We start from the raw sequence: 13,229 nt of genomic DNA, 5'->3' as shown, positions 1-13,229 counted from the left end.
AAATCGCTGGAATATTGCTAAAAGCGGCGTATAACCATACTCGCTCACCCACTCACTCAGACACAAAAAATATACTGAAAGGCATAATTCTTCTGTTTCTTAGTTTTGTGACCTATGAACTCACTCACGTCTTTTGATCTATTTCGCCTCCATTTCTCTGCCCCGTTGCATGGAAGCAAACCTCCACCCCCCTATATTTCTTCCTCAGCAAAGATTCTTTCACATTTTTCATCTTTGACATATTGTAACTTTACTGGTTGTGTAGCAACCCATGAACATATACAACACATCAATTGAATAACTGACATCAAAATGTATGCAAAAACATGTTCGTGTGCGCCATACCTATTCTTTTCAAAATGGCCTCCATTTGGTTGGAACCACCCGCTGGGACACAAGGACACTAACAGACACATTGTTGAGATATTGTGTAAAGACAGAACTGCAAGTGGACGATTGCATGTGCATTTGCGAAACGTCAGTACTTACATTATAACCAGATTGTCTAGAACCGCCATGATAATCCACCGTTTCTTCATTTTGCTGACATGAATCCATTATTGATTTAAAACTACCTTCCTTTGGTATCAAGTGAAGTCACGTGGTCGCGAAATTCTCCGATATCGGATGACATTTGAAGAGTTCATTAAAGGGAGACAAGGAAGATTTATCTATAGTCTACTCAGATACACTTGTTGTCCGTCTAGGTTAGAACGAAGACCTGTCAAACTTCTTTCAACAATGGTGTGTTTTGCCTGTATCAAAATGTAACCCAAATATCAAATAATCACAAATATTATACTGTTTGTTTGGTTCATTTTGGTTATATTAAAGTCTCAGTTGAGAGGGGCGGTGGGGTAGCCTTATGATTAAAGCGTTTGCCAGTCACGCCGAAACTCGGGCTCGATTCTCCATACGGGTATTATTCGTGAAGCCCACTTCTGGTGTCCCCAGCCGTGATATTGCTGGAATATTGCTAAAGGTGTCGTAAAGCTAAACTTACTCACTTAAGTGGGCATACAGTGTTTGCCAATTTGCGCCGGACAGCTAAAATTAATGTAATTTGTTGTACAGATACAAAGTCACTGCTATTATTTTACTAGGCATCGGATTGTGTTTCCTTGTACCCGTGTGAGTAGCGAGGTTAGTGCTATACGGAGTAGCAAGGTTAGTGCTATACGGAGTAGCGAGGTTAGTGCTATACGGAGTAGCAAGGTTAGTGCTATACGGAGTAGCGAGGTTAGTGCTATACGGAGTGACGAGGTTAGTGCTATACGGAGTAGCGAGGTTAGTGCTATACGGAGTAGCGAGGTTAGTGCTATACGGATCACTATCTCAATGGTTAACAGGCTACGTCATACCTAAAGACGTTAAAATATGGTACTTGTTTGTCCCTGCCTGCCGCTCGGCATTAACGGGTACAACAAGGACTGGTCTACTCAGTCAGTATAATGTGTCTGAGTGGGGTATTCATACCTAGCAAGCATGCTCAGTGAGCTTGCACTATAAACCAGTTTAAATCTGGGCTAGTACAAGTAGCCACACACTCACATGCCCGTCGTCGTAGGAGCAAACTATTCTAAAGTACGACGTTAAGCACCATTTCACCTCACCTAACCTCACCTAACCTCACCTAACCTCACCTAACCTCACCTAACCTCACCTTAATGGTGATAGGTCTAAGGATAATGGTGCCGCAACAGTTTGGTGAGATTGGCTGGTACTAGTGGGGTTCCAGTTCATTGAAATAATCGAATATTGGTCGTAGTGATCAAACGACCAAGAAATCACATTTGCTCATAATCGAACACAAACGATTTTGTAACTACTATTTTAATCCTTGAAACACTTCCAAGGTGTCAGGGTGTGAGAAAAACTTAAATTTAATTCTTAGGAAACTCACTTCAGTAAGTCATCACTAAGTATTTCTTTAACACTTCAGGACGTTTTTATTCATGATATATTAGTATAGTTATTAATCATCACTTTAAAGTAGCACAATGCATCATGCTATATATGCAATAACAACCTGAATTGGAAAGTCCGAAAAATGACGCTAACCAATATTTTTCGATAATTGTTCATTGGTAATGAAGCAATCATCAGTTCAGATATTTCAACCAATTCCCATCACTAGCTTGTACCGGTATAAACCTCATATATTATACAGTGTACAGTTTCTTATGTTGTGAGTGATTGAGTGAGTGAGTGATTGAGTGAGTGATTGAGTGAGTGATTGAGTGAGTGATTGAGTGAGTGAGTGAGTGAGTGAGTGAGTGAGTGTTTCAGTGAGTGGGTGGGTGGATGGGTGAGTGAGTGAGTGATCGAGTAAGTGAGTGAGAAAGTGGGTGGATGTTTGAGTGATCGAGTGAGCGCGTGATTGGAGTGAGTATAGGCTTATCCTGCTTTAAACAAGATTGTAGCAATATCATAGACGGGGACTATATATATGCCTCAAGCATTAACGAGTAAGCACTGACATCTCTTGGCAACCCAAGTTGCCAGTAGCACTTGAATGGTTATCGCGTCAGCTGTGAGGTCAGTTATGGAAAGTCTGCCAGGTATCGTGGAAGTATATGTTCAATTTGTTCAAGAATGTTCTTGCTACAATACGATTTGTGATCACGTGATGGTTAGTAAAACTTCAGTCGAGCATGACAGGAAATCTGCCAGTGTCACAGATCCTCATGTCATGCTTCTACGTGACAATCAAGGGTATTTTTCAATACAACATACGCCATAACTCATTCGTGTGAGGTAACTAGCTAATTTAAATCTATATTGGTACTAAAAACACTGCCACTTCTATTGTAGGTGAAGTAAACTTTCACTTAATTCTTCTAACGAAAACCATTTGTCTTCCGTTGTCAACCAATGCTCAAAATAATTTATTTATTACTTCTACATAATGTCAGGAAAAAATATAAACGTCTGATGTTTTCTGTAAAACTCATGCAAAATGTATATTTATGGATGTTTTCTGTGACAAAGGCCTTTTAGTGAATAAAACGACGGTCTGTCGGTCGACCTCTGTTTGTCTGTCTTCCCATCGTAGATTTCACCCACGCAAACATCTAGGACCTGCATAAACTCCGGCTTTCATCAATGTGTGAAAATATAGCGATTCGGTGAATTTGTAATCATTCTCATCCTTCAAGGGATTGTGGGGTAGCCTAATGGTAAAAGCATCCGCTCGTCACGCCGAAGTCCCGGGTTTGTTCCCCACATGGGTACATTGTGTGGAGCCCATTTCTGGTGTCCTCCGCCTTGATATTGCTAGAATATTGATAAAAGCGGCGTAAAACCATACTCACTCACATCCATCCAGTATAGTGTCTTCTTAGTTTGCCATCAGCTGACAAGGTTTTACAGGCTCGTTCGCTGCAGCAAGGTGTCCACTCACATCGTCGTTATACTTTGGTGATTTAATAACAAAATAAGTCACCGCGGCTTTTTTGCACGAAACACAACGTCTATTTAATTTGTTTTAAAACTAAAATGTTCACTCACTTCTATTCTAATTAAAGAAGTCAATCGCGTGAAAGGTTTTGCACCGTGTATCGTGTATATGATGGCATAGATGGCATCTTGAAGACACATTGTTAGGAGACATATTTTCGAGAAGAAGATTATTGACAGTGAATATCTGCAATGTCCCTAAGGGGTTCAGTTATATTGTATGTTGTAAGTTGCTTTTTTTCTTATTTTAACAAGCTTGCCAAGCATGAATCTAAAACATACTCTAGAATGGATCACATTTTAAAAAGAGACAAAACAATTTCTGTAATTGTAATAAAACTCCAGTAACTAAAAGACTCCTTTGCGAACACCTGGTGTCCCGTGTTCAGGATACATTCCGATTCCTAATATTCTTGTAATTTCATATGTCCGTTGACGGGTTTTGTCGTTCATGCTTTTCTCTTAGGTTGGTATTTGTCAGTTTAAAATTGAGTTTTGAATAAACTAGCGAGATCAATTATGAATGATCATTCTCTCTCTCTCTCTCTCTCTCTCTCTCTCTCTCTCTCTCTTGCATTTGTGTTATACAGCTGAGATCAAAATTTCTGTTTAATTTGATTATTACACTCTAAGGCCATCAAATAGTCATAACTTAAAGGGCAGTGGGGTGGTTAAGTTGGTGATTAAAGCGTTCGCTCGTCACGCTGAAGACCCGAGTTCGGGTTCAATTCCCCACATGGGCATACCACTGGAATATCGCTAAAAGCGGCGTAAAACGAAAGTCACTAACTCACATAACCTGTACATGTTGAACATGTTTTCACATCAGCTGCTATGTATCTAGAACACATGTATTGATGATATTATTTATGATATTTCATGATATATTTCATGATCATGATGGTTTTCATGAACCTGTGGTCTCACAGATAAAGGGTCTGCTCGTCATGCTGGAGACCCGGGTTCGATTCCCATCATGGGTTCAGAGTATGAACTCATCGGCTCCCCACAGCGACACAACGTTTCTCATAACGAGTTTATTTATAAAACTCTTCATATTGAGATTCTGTCTTCACTAAGTGAATTTCTGGGTTTTTTGTACTGATCACAGCTGGGAAAGTTATTCAACAGTTCCTATTAATGTTAAATAGAACGTTAAGATAACGTGAAAAACGTTAGCATCAAATATATTTTACCTTGTGGCGACGTAAACATAACGTCCCAGAACGTCAGGTAACAACGCTATGACAACGTAAGTGGGAATAAACATTATAACGTTGTAGCAACGAAAGCACCGCGTTGTGACAAGTGAGTGAGTGAGTTTGTTTTTACGCCGCTTTTAGCAATAATCCAGCGATATCACGGCGGAGGACACCAGAAAATGGGCCTAACACATTGTACCCATGTGGGGAATCGAACCCGGGTCTGTGGCGTGACGAGCGAACGCTTTAACCACCAGGCCACCCCCGCCGCCCCACCGTTGTGACAACGCCGGATAGATAACTAGACTATCCAGTACTCAAGGGAAAAGAACATTTACGACAATGATTCATACCAATAAACAATGCAATAAGAATACCATCGTCATATGGGGGATTCATTTGCCTGAAACGAATAAACAAATTGATATTGTTTTAACAGTTTTATCTTTTCAATTTTACTTATTAATTAAGTTTATTTTGTTTATTGTATTTTATTTTGTTTGTTTTTTTCATTTTGTTTTGTTTATTTCATTTCATTTTGGAAAAAACGTATGTGCACTGCTGTGGAAACCTATTAAGGATGTCAATTTCCTTAAAACAACGTTCTATCGCAACGTCTGCTGTGAAAATATAAAATGCACACATTATATATCAGAAAGTTCAAAATGTCATGCTAAGACTGAGTTGGTCGGACATACGTATGGCCATTAACATTAAACTTTCACCATTGTATATGTCACGATAACGAAAGCGATATTTGATATCACGGGATATACCAAATCTGCATCGCATGACTTTCCTGACCTGGCATCTATTATTGATGATTGTCGTGGCCCCGTGAGGTGTTTAAAGGAGCATTAGTAAAAATTGGATAAAGGAAAACAGTCCGTGATGGGAAGCTTATCGACACCAGTAACAAGGACCATACCTTATTCAGTGTCATGTTCTGCAGTGGTCTTAACTGATAATTTATCACTGCTGAGCACACCCTGAATCATTGTTGCTAGGCAACGTATGCTCGTGATATAGCCTGGTATGATATACATGCACCTTGTACTTATGGCTTTCCCAGTATTACAAAATATCGACTTATAATTATTGATAGATGAAGACACACACACACACACACACACACACACACACACACACACACACACACACACACACACACATACACACACACTGATCTATGTAGAATTATATTCACAAATAACTTACTTAAGCGCCCCCTGACATATCTCACGATTGAATAAGCCCCGATCTTAACCATTTGGAGCATATGAGGTACATGACTGGTCTTCATGTGGAAAAATGGGATCCTCCTGTACAGAATCTGACCCAAGTGAAAGCTGCTTTACAGGAGGAATGGCTTAACCTCGACTATCGCTTCAGAGGATCAGGAAGCAGACTGGGGGTATGAGGAGGAGAGTGCTGGATTTCATACAGTCACGAGGTTACACTTGATACTGACCTTGAATCACCTAGTCAACACTAACCATTCCAGGGCTGTACCTATACACACATGCTTTTGTATGAACACCAGTGTTGCTGTTTTAATGAACAATTATTATCAAAAAATCAACATAGATGTCAAAGCATCATACAGGTAAAACAATACTTCTCATGGTCAACCCGCGAAGTTTTGTGAACGTGTTGAAAACCTATCACTGCAAAAATACAGGGGTGGTTAAATATGTTCTTAGAGTAAATTCGGTTCTCCCTGATTTGAGAAACGAGCCCTTGGGCTTGTGCATTAAACGACAAGAGAGGTAGGGATACATGTCTATACAAGGTATAAAGACCAACGTGTTTCATGTACTCACGACACCTACACGGACACCCTGTAAATATAGCCATTGTATATTGTGTGATGCACTTGCAACAGGGCATGTAACTCTTTGCTGCAGTCAGCTGTGTCTTTGTTGCAGTCAGCTGTGTCGTTCAGGCTAATTAACTGATTGTATATTGTTCTTGTTAGGTCATTCGCCTATTTAATAGTCTGTTTCGAGCTTCTTTTTTAACTGTTGCGTTCCCATTCCGTTAACTGAGAAATATCATATTCTATTATCATAATTCTAAATACGTCATATTTTCCTCAATCTCATATACATATAAATAAATGTGACTTTATAAAATATAATTGAAATAATAAAGTGTCCATTTATACAGCGCCAAAATGAACACCAAGTATGCTAATAACCAATATTTAGCAAAGCACATTATTACTCCGGATAACCCAAACTGCCTGTAAGAAGGTTACAGTCGCATGACTTTTCTGCCGGGTACCCATTTTGTGCTGGGCAAACAGAGTCGGTTTTGATCAAACTCACTTGCCTAAGGTGAAACCGCATGTATAACATGTGCTTGAACAGCACATTTGGTTTATTTTACTCAATAACGAGAATGCTAAAGACTGTCTTGGTTAGTGTTCATTTTTGTGTTAAACTTTAAGATTATTTTCATGGTCGGCCCCAAGTCTATAATCTGTCAGTAACAGTATACTCTCGTCTTGACTGCCAGGTTACTTGTTAAGTTTTATGTACTAATCGTGAAAACTATATGCCCGGAGGGAGACGTAAGCACTACTAAGTAATGACACGCTCTCTGGGAAAACGGTTCGAGATTCTGATCATTTCTACATTCTCAAGTCTTTCAAAGCAAAGGTAATCTTAATATTCAGATAGGCAGCAGTGTGTATTAACAGTAGATGCAAGTATTGTTTAAAGTGACCGTGGAACTCGAAGACCATGGCTAGTATAAATAACGCCCTTTATTCGAGGTATTCCACTCAAGAAATGCGCCGTATATTGACTGGTCAGTAATAAATGCTTCGCTTGGTTATTTTAAGATGTTGCAGTTCCAAGACAACATATTCTAGAAGGTCTAATCATCCAAGACCAAATATATACCCTAAAACAAGGCTATAAGGCCAAGGTTATGACTGAATACAGAAAACTTGTGTTATAATGCTCAAAGGTATCTAATGTTTTAGTTTGTTGTAACTGCAGCTCGGTGTGGGCATCTCGGTTAAATTGTACAGCAAGTGGTCGGGATATGTCGACTGTGAATTCGGGTTCAGGAATCAATAACCATAAGGGACAGAGGTGTAGTCTAAAGGGTAAAGCGTCCGCTCGTCTAGAGGGGTCGATTCCCATCATAGGTACATGGCCCATTTCTGGTCCTCAGCCATAATATTCCTGGAACATTGTTGAAGGCAGTGAAAAACTAAACTCACTCTGTAACTATCTATGCATCCTGCACATAATACATACGTACATAAAACAAACACATTTTATCATTTTTACTTTCTTTCACTTCTCTACCCTTTCACTGAAGCGGTAGGTCCCACTTCATTGTGCAATAACGCCTACGGGGAATACAAAAGACAGACTTTAAACGACAATGTATAAGGTTTAATCATATCACTTTCATTTCTTCTCACAAAATTACATTACATTACATATTATTGAATTATTAATTGTGATTACATGACGTAATATTCTAAGTCTTATATGAAGAAGTATCAACGTGAATTATTTACATATGTACAAATATACAAATGTACATCTGTAAAGCCATTCAATCTGTTTGTGCCATTGATGCCAACGTAATCAAGTGTCCTGTAGCTGAGAGGAACTCCATGGGCTGGTGTGAGTCCAGTTGCCAGTTGGCCCTTCAGTCTTGTTAGTCTCCTGTCAATCTCTACATAGATTCTCTTACGGGTGGGGGACGGGCACCGTGGGACACCAGCTTGTTTCTCTCAGTTTTCTCCAACTTTTGCAGCACTTTACAAAAGCGAAAATATTAGGGTGAGCCCTTTGCACAGTCGTGTTGAGGTGGGAATGCCAACCCTGGAGATTATTGTTCGTCCATCGACTTTTGTAGTCTGTGCCCGTCGCCGTAGAGCACTGGCAATCTTCAGTGAACATGAAGATCTTCCATGAACACACTTCCAGTGTACACAGGTCTGTCGTCGGTTGTTGACTCTGTATCTGTAGCCATCTACTAGTATCTGCTGTCCTCCTTTCTGTGATGTGAAGTATTCGACTTTCTTTGGGTTTGCCATGGTTAGCAAAGAAGGTTTTGGTTACAAGCATTTTAAAGTAATGCATTTCCATCTCAATAAGAAAAATCTCTCTCAATTAATTGAACATTTCCTTCTCACTTTGTGTTATCCCTCAACATGTTTTTTTACCCTTCGACCCTGTGAGGTGGAGTATAGCCTCCGCTAACTGCGCTTTGTCCCCTACTCCCCTAATCCCATTGTAGGCATTAGTGTACACTAACCGGTGCAGTCCACGTGTGTACAGGTAAGCGTATCGCTGTCACAACATCTTTTGTAGCTATTATTTCCTGTAGCTATTTGTACCACTAGGCATTAGTAGACCAAACCGTTGCTTTGTTTTGTTTTTTATGCGTGGGTTTTAGTTGTGTTTTGAATTTGGGGTTATTTTCCCTGCTTTTTTTCATTTTCTTTTACATGTGTTTTTGTTGTTTGTTTGGGTTTTCTTTGTTGTTGTTGTTGCTGTTACTTTGTTTTTTGTTTTATTTTATGATCCCACGAGGCAAACAATGGGCAGGTCCAAAAACAGTCACTCAGTTCGTCATTAACGTGTTCGTTACAACCCACGTTTACTGTATATACAGACATTCAGAATGAAGGGTATTTGTACTAAACGAAAGAACATAAAACTGAGGTCACACAGTACCATGAACTAAGCTTTCCATAATGACTACCGTGGCCTTATTATGGAACATGTTCACAGGGAATACGTGATAACCAACAGCAAAACAACTTCTGACATCACCAGTGTTAAAGGTATAATCACCGATTATCTTCTTCGGAAAGAGAAACGACCTCACGTTTGCCAAATATGTATAAACATTATTTATTATATTTACTGGTTCAGATTGTCAATGACCTCCAATAATATCGCAATCTGTATCAATACGTTCTTATCTCCCTGTAAATCGACGTAATAACTATTTATATAGTCATATTAATTTAATAATATCGATTGTTGTGTTATCGCATAGAGATTTGATATCATATTTGAATATGAAAAGAATCATGAAAAAAGAATCATACAAATATTTCCGACGTGAAATTTTAAATCTCAAATTTTATTGAATACGAGGAGCGTGGTAATATGATTTAAAACTGTCACGAAACAATAACTCCAGAAAAGGCATCTGAGTGCATAAAAATTTTGCAAGCTTAACCGGAGAAACAATTTTAGTTTGTTTGTTTACTTGTTTGTGCTTGCTTATTAGTTGAATTGGTATACTATTTTTGATTTAGGATCTATTTGTTTGTTGTTGTTTGTTGTTGCTGTTGTTATGACTACAGATTCCGAACGGAATTGTTTCTTATCTCGATGACACACAGCATTCTTGATATGACGTCATATACTGATTCCAGCAACCGTCACAACAAAGCTCCACTCTTCTGGGAGTGAATGAGTTTATTTGAAAAGTATTTTACTGATATCTTAGTGAGTCACTTGGCGAAAAAGGCGAAATACCGCTTTTCGACATTTACATCCATTGAGAAACAATAGAACAGCTTATGAATGATTTGATGGACAGAGGAACATATTCATGGAGAGAGTGGATTCGAACCCAGAACCAGTTCCTTGAAGCCAGGTTAGCGCTATCATCCCACCTACCAGTCCATATTATTGCCCGTAAACAGTTGCGGGGCGGCGGGGTAGCGTTGAGGATAAAGCGTCGCTCGTCATGCCCAAGGTCCTGGTTTGATTCCCATCATGGGTACAATGTGTGAGACCCACTCGGATGTCCTCCGCTGTGATAATGATGGAATCTATTGCTAGAAGCTTCATAAGAACACAATCACTTTGAACAGTTGTGGTGGTATGTTCATTGTGGAATAGGAAACACACCACCCTTGCTCGGCTAGTGTGTAACAACACTGCTGAGTTAACTGAGTTGTTGAACCACTGGACCAATGAGACAGACATGTCGTAGAAGCCTCTCACTGTCGTCACCCCACTACACATCCCCACTCTCCTGGTCCTCGTACCGACCAGACTCCTTGACTAATGAGTATCCAACTAACTAAACTAAATCCAACTAACCAAGTTAAAAGTCCGTAACCTCGCCGTAACTACTTTTCACAACCCTAAAAAGCAAACTGACACGGGTAATCTGGCTTGATACAGATGACCCCCTATACTTGTGTCTTTGATGGTGTGATATGATATTGTGTCCAATAAATACGCATTGGCAGATCTATAAAAGCAAATAACGATTTTTACAGTGGTAACAAAGAATTGCATTACAAGTTGGTACAATCCACTCACCCATATGACAAGTCCATACATCCCGCCTGTGTCCAATACAGTTAATGAAAACGTACTATCTCTTATATCCGCTCAATCCCATCTCCGCCGTGGTATCCGTGTCCAATTGATGTCATGGTTCACTGTTATACTGTTTGGTCCTCCGCACGTTCCAGGTATTGCTATGTTGACGTTTGCCCTCACAGCGGCCACGTCGCTAGTGCCGCTTCAGTCTGCTGCACCATTCAGGTATAGATTCAGTGTGACAGCGGGACGTGTGTACGAGTCCTGCATGGGCGGGTATATGGGTTGTGTAGTCACGGCTTACCAAGATCTATTTGGCTTTATGCTGCCAGGTGATGGTGTAGCACGCTTGCTGATGGTGTAGCACCCTCTCCATGGGTGTGGAGTTTGGGTGAGGTGGGGTGGGCGATGTAGGACCAGGGTGGTGAGATAGCACCATGAGGTGAACTACTACGCAGGGCTGAGAAGTGGACGAGATTATGTACAGGAGTGGCAGGTGGGGTGAGATAATATACAGGAGTGAGAGACGGTGGGATGACATGCATTAAGGATAGATGGTACGATAATGTACCATAAATGATTGAGATAATAGTCACAAACGAAATAAAGTACAGGTTTGTTGTTTACAGGAGCACTATGTACAGAGGTGAAATAATATACAGAAGTGATACATCGGTGGCATGTTATAAAACATAGGTGAGATAATATACAGGAGTGATAAATGGGTGAGATAACACACAGGAGTGATAAGTAGGTGAGATAATATACAGGAGTGATAAGTGAGTGAGATAATATACAGGAGTGATAAGTGAGTGAGATAATATACAGGAGTGATAAGTGAGTGAGATAATATACAGGAGTGATAAGTGAGTGAGATAATATACAGGAGTGATAAGTGGGTGAAATAATATACAGGAGTAATACATTGGTCAAATAATATACAGCAGTGATGAGTGGATGAGATAATATACAAGAGTGGTGGGTGGGTGAGATAATATACAGGAGTAGTGAGTGGGTGAGACGATAGACAGGTGTGATACATGGGAGAGATAATATAAGGCGTGATGCGTATGAGAGACAATACATAGGCGGGGGTGGGGGGGAAGGGTGGATACTTGGGAAAGATAATATACAAGAACCGCAGACGGTGAGATGTTATACATGACTGATTCATGAATGAGGTGGTATGAAGGAATGGTAGACGGTGAGATGATATACATGACTGATTCATGGATGAGGTGGTATAAAGGAATGGTAGATGGTGAGATGATATACATGACTGATTCATGGATGAGGTAGTATAAAGGAATGGTAGATGGTGAGATGATATACATGAATGATTCATGGATGAGGTGGTATGAAGGAATGGTAGATGGTGAGATGATATACATGAATGATTCATGGATGAGGTGGTATGAAGGAATGGTAGATGGTGAGATGTTATACATGACTGATTCATGGATGAGGTGGTATGAAGGAATGGTAGATGGTGAGATGATATACATGACTGATGCATGGATGAGGTAGTATAAAGGAATGGTAGATGGTGAGATGTTATACATGACTGATTCATGGATGAGGTGGTTTTAAGGAATGGTAGATGGTGAGATGATATACATGACTGATGCATGGATGAGGTAGTATAAAGGAATGGTAGATGGTGAGATGATATACATGAATGATTCATGGATGAGGTGGTATGAAGGAATGGTAGATGGTGAGATGTTATACATGACTGATTCATGGATGAGGTGGTATGAAGGAATGGTAGATGGTGAGATGATATACATGACTGATGCATGGATGAGGTAGTATAAAGGAATGGTAGATGGTGAGATGTTATACATGACTGATTCATGGATGAGGTGGTATTAAGGAATGGTAGATGGTGAGATGATATACATGAATGATGCATGTATGAGGTGGTATTAAGGAATGGTAGATGGTGAGATGATATACATGACTGATTCATGTATGAGGTGGTATAAAGGAATGGTAGATGGTGAGATGATATACATGACTGATGCATGGATGAGGTGGTATAAAGGAATGGTAGATGGTGAGATGATATACATGACTGATACATGTATGAGGTGGTATAAAGGAATGGTAGATGGTGAGATGATATACATGACTGCATGGATGAGGTGGTATTAAGGAATGGTAGATGGTGAGATGATAATTCATGAATGATTCATGGATGAGGTAGTATTAAGGAATGGTAGATGGTGAGATGATATAC

At 39.8% G+C, this 13,229-nt stretch overlaps 1 protein-coding gene across 1 annotated transcript in view; it reads right to left on the bottom strand.

The window, feature by feature from the left end:
* The window catches only part of LOC137298660 (myb-like protein X), a 43,372-nt gene extending 32,374 nt beyond the window's left edge, over positions 1 to 10,998 (bottom strand). Inside the window, exon 1 of the mRNA XM_067830943.1 lies at positions 10,985 to 10,998. Coding sequence (XP_067687044.1) covers positions 10,985 to 10,988 — 4 coding nt within the window. The 5' untranslated portion in view covers positions 10,989 to 10,998. The remainder of the gene's footprint in view (positions 1 to 10,984) is intronic.
* Between the last annotated feature and the right edge of the window lie 2,231 nt (positions 10,999 to 13,229).

The sequence above is a fragment of the Haliotis asinina genome, chromosome 10 (genome assembly GCF_037392515.1).
Source record: "Haliotis asinina isolate JCU_RB_2024 chromosome 10, JCU_Hal_asi_v2, whole genome shotgun sequence".
Classification (NCBI taxonomy): domain Eukaryota; kingdom Metazoa; phylum Mollusca; class Gastropoda; order Lepetellida; family Haliotidae; genus Haliotis; species Haliotis asinina.
This window is presented reverse-complemented; position numbering and strand designations above follow the sequence as displayed.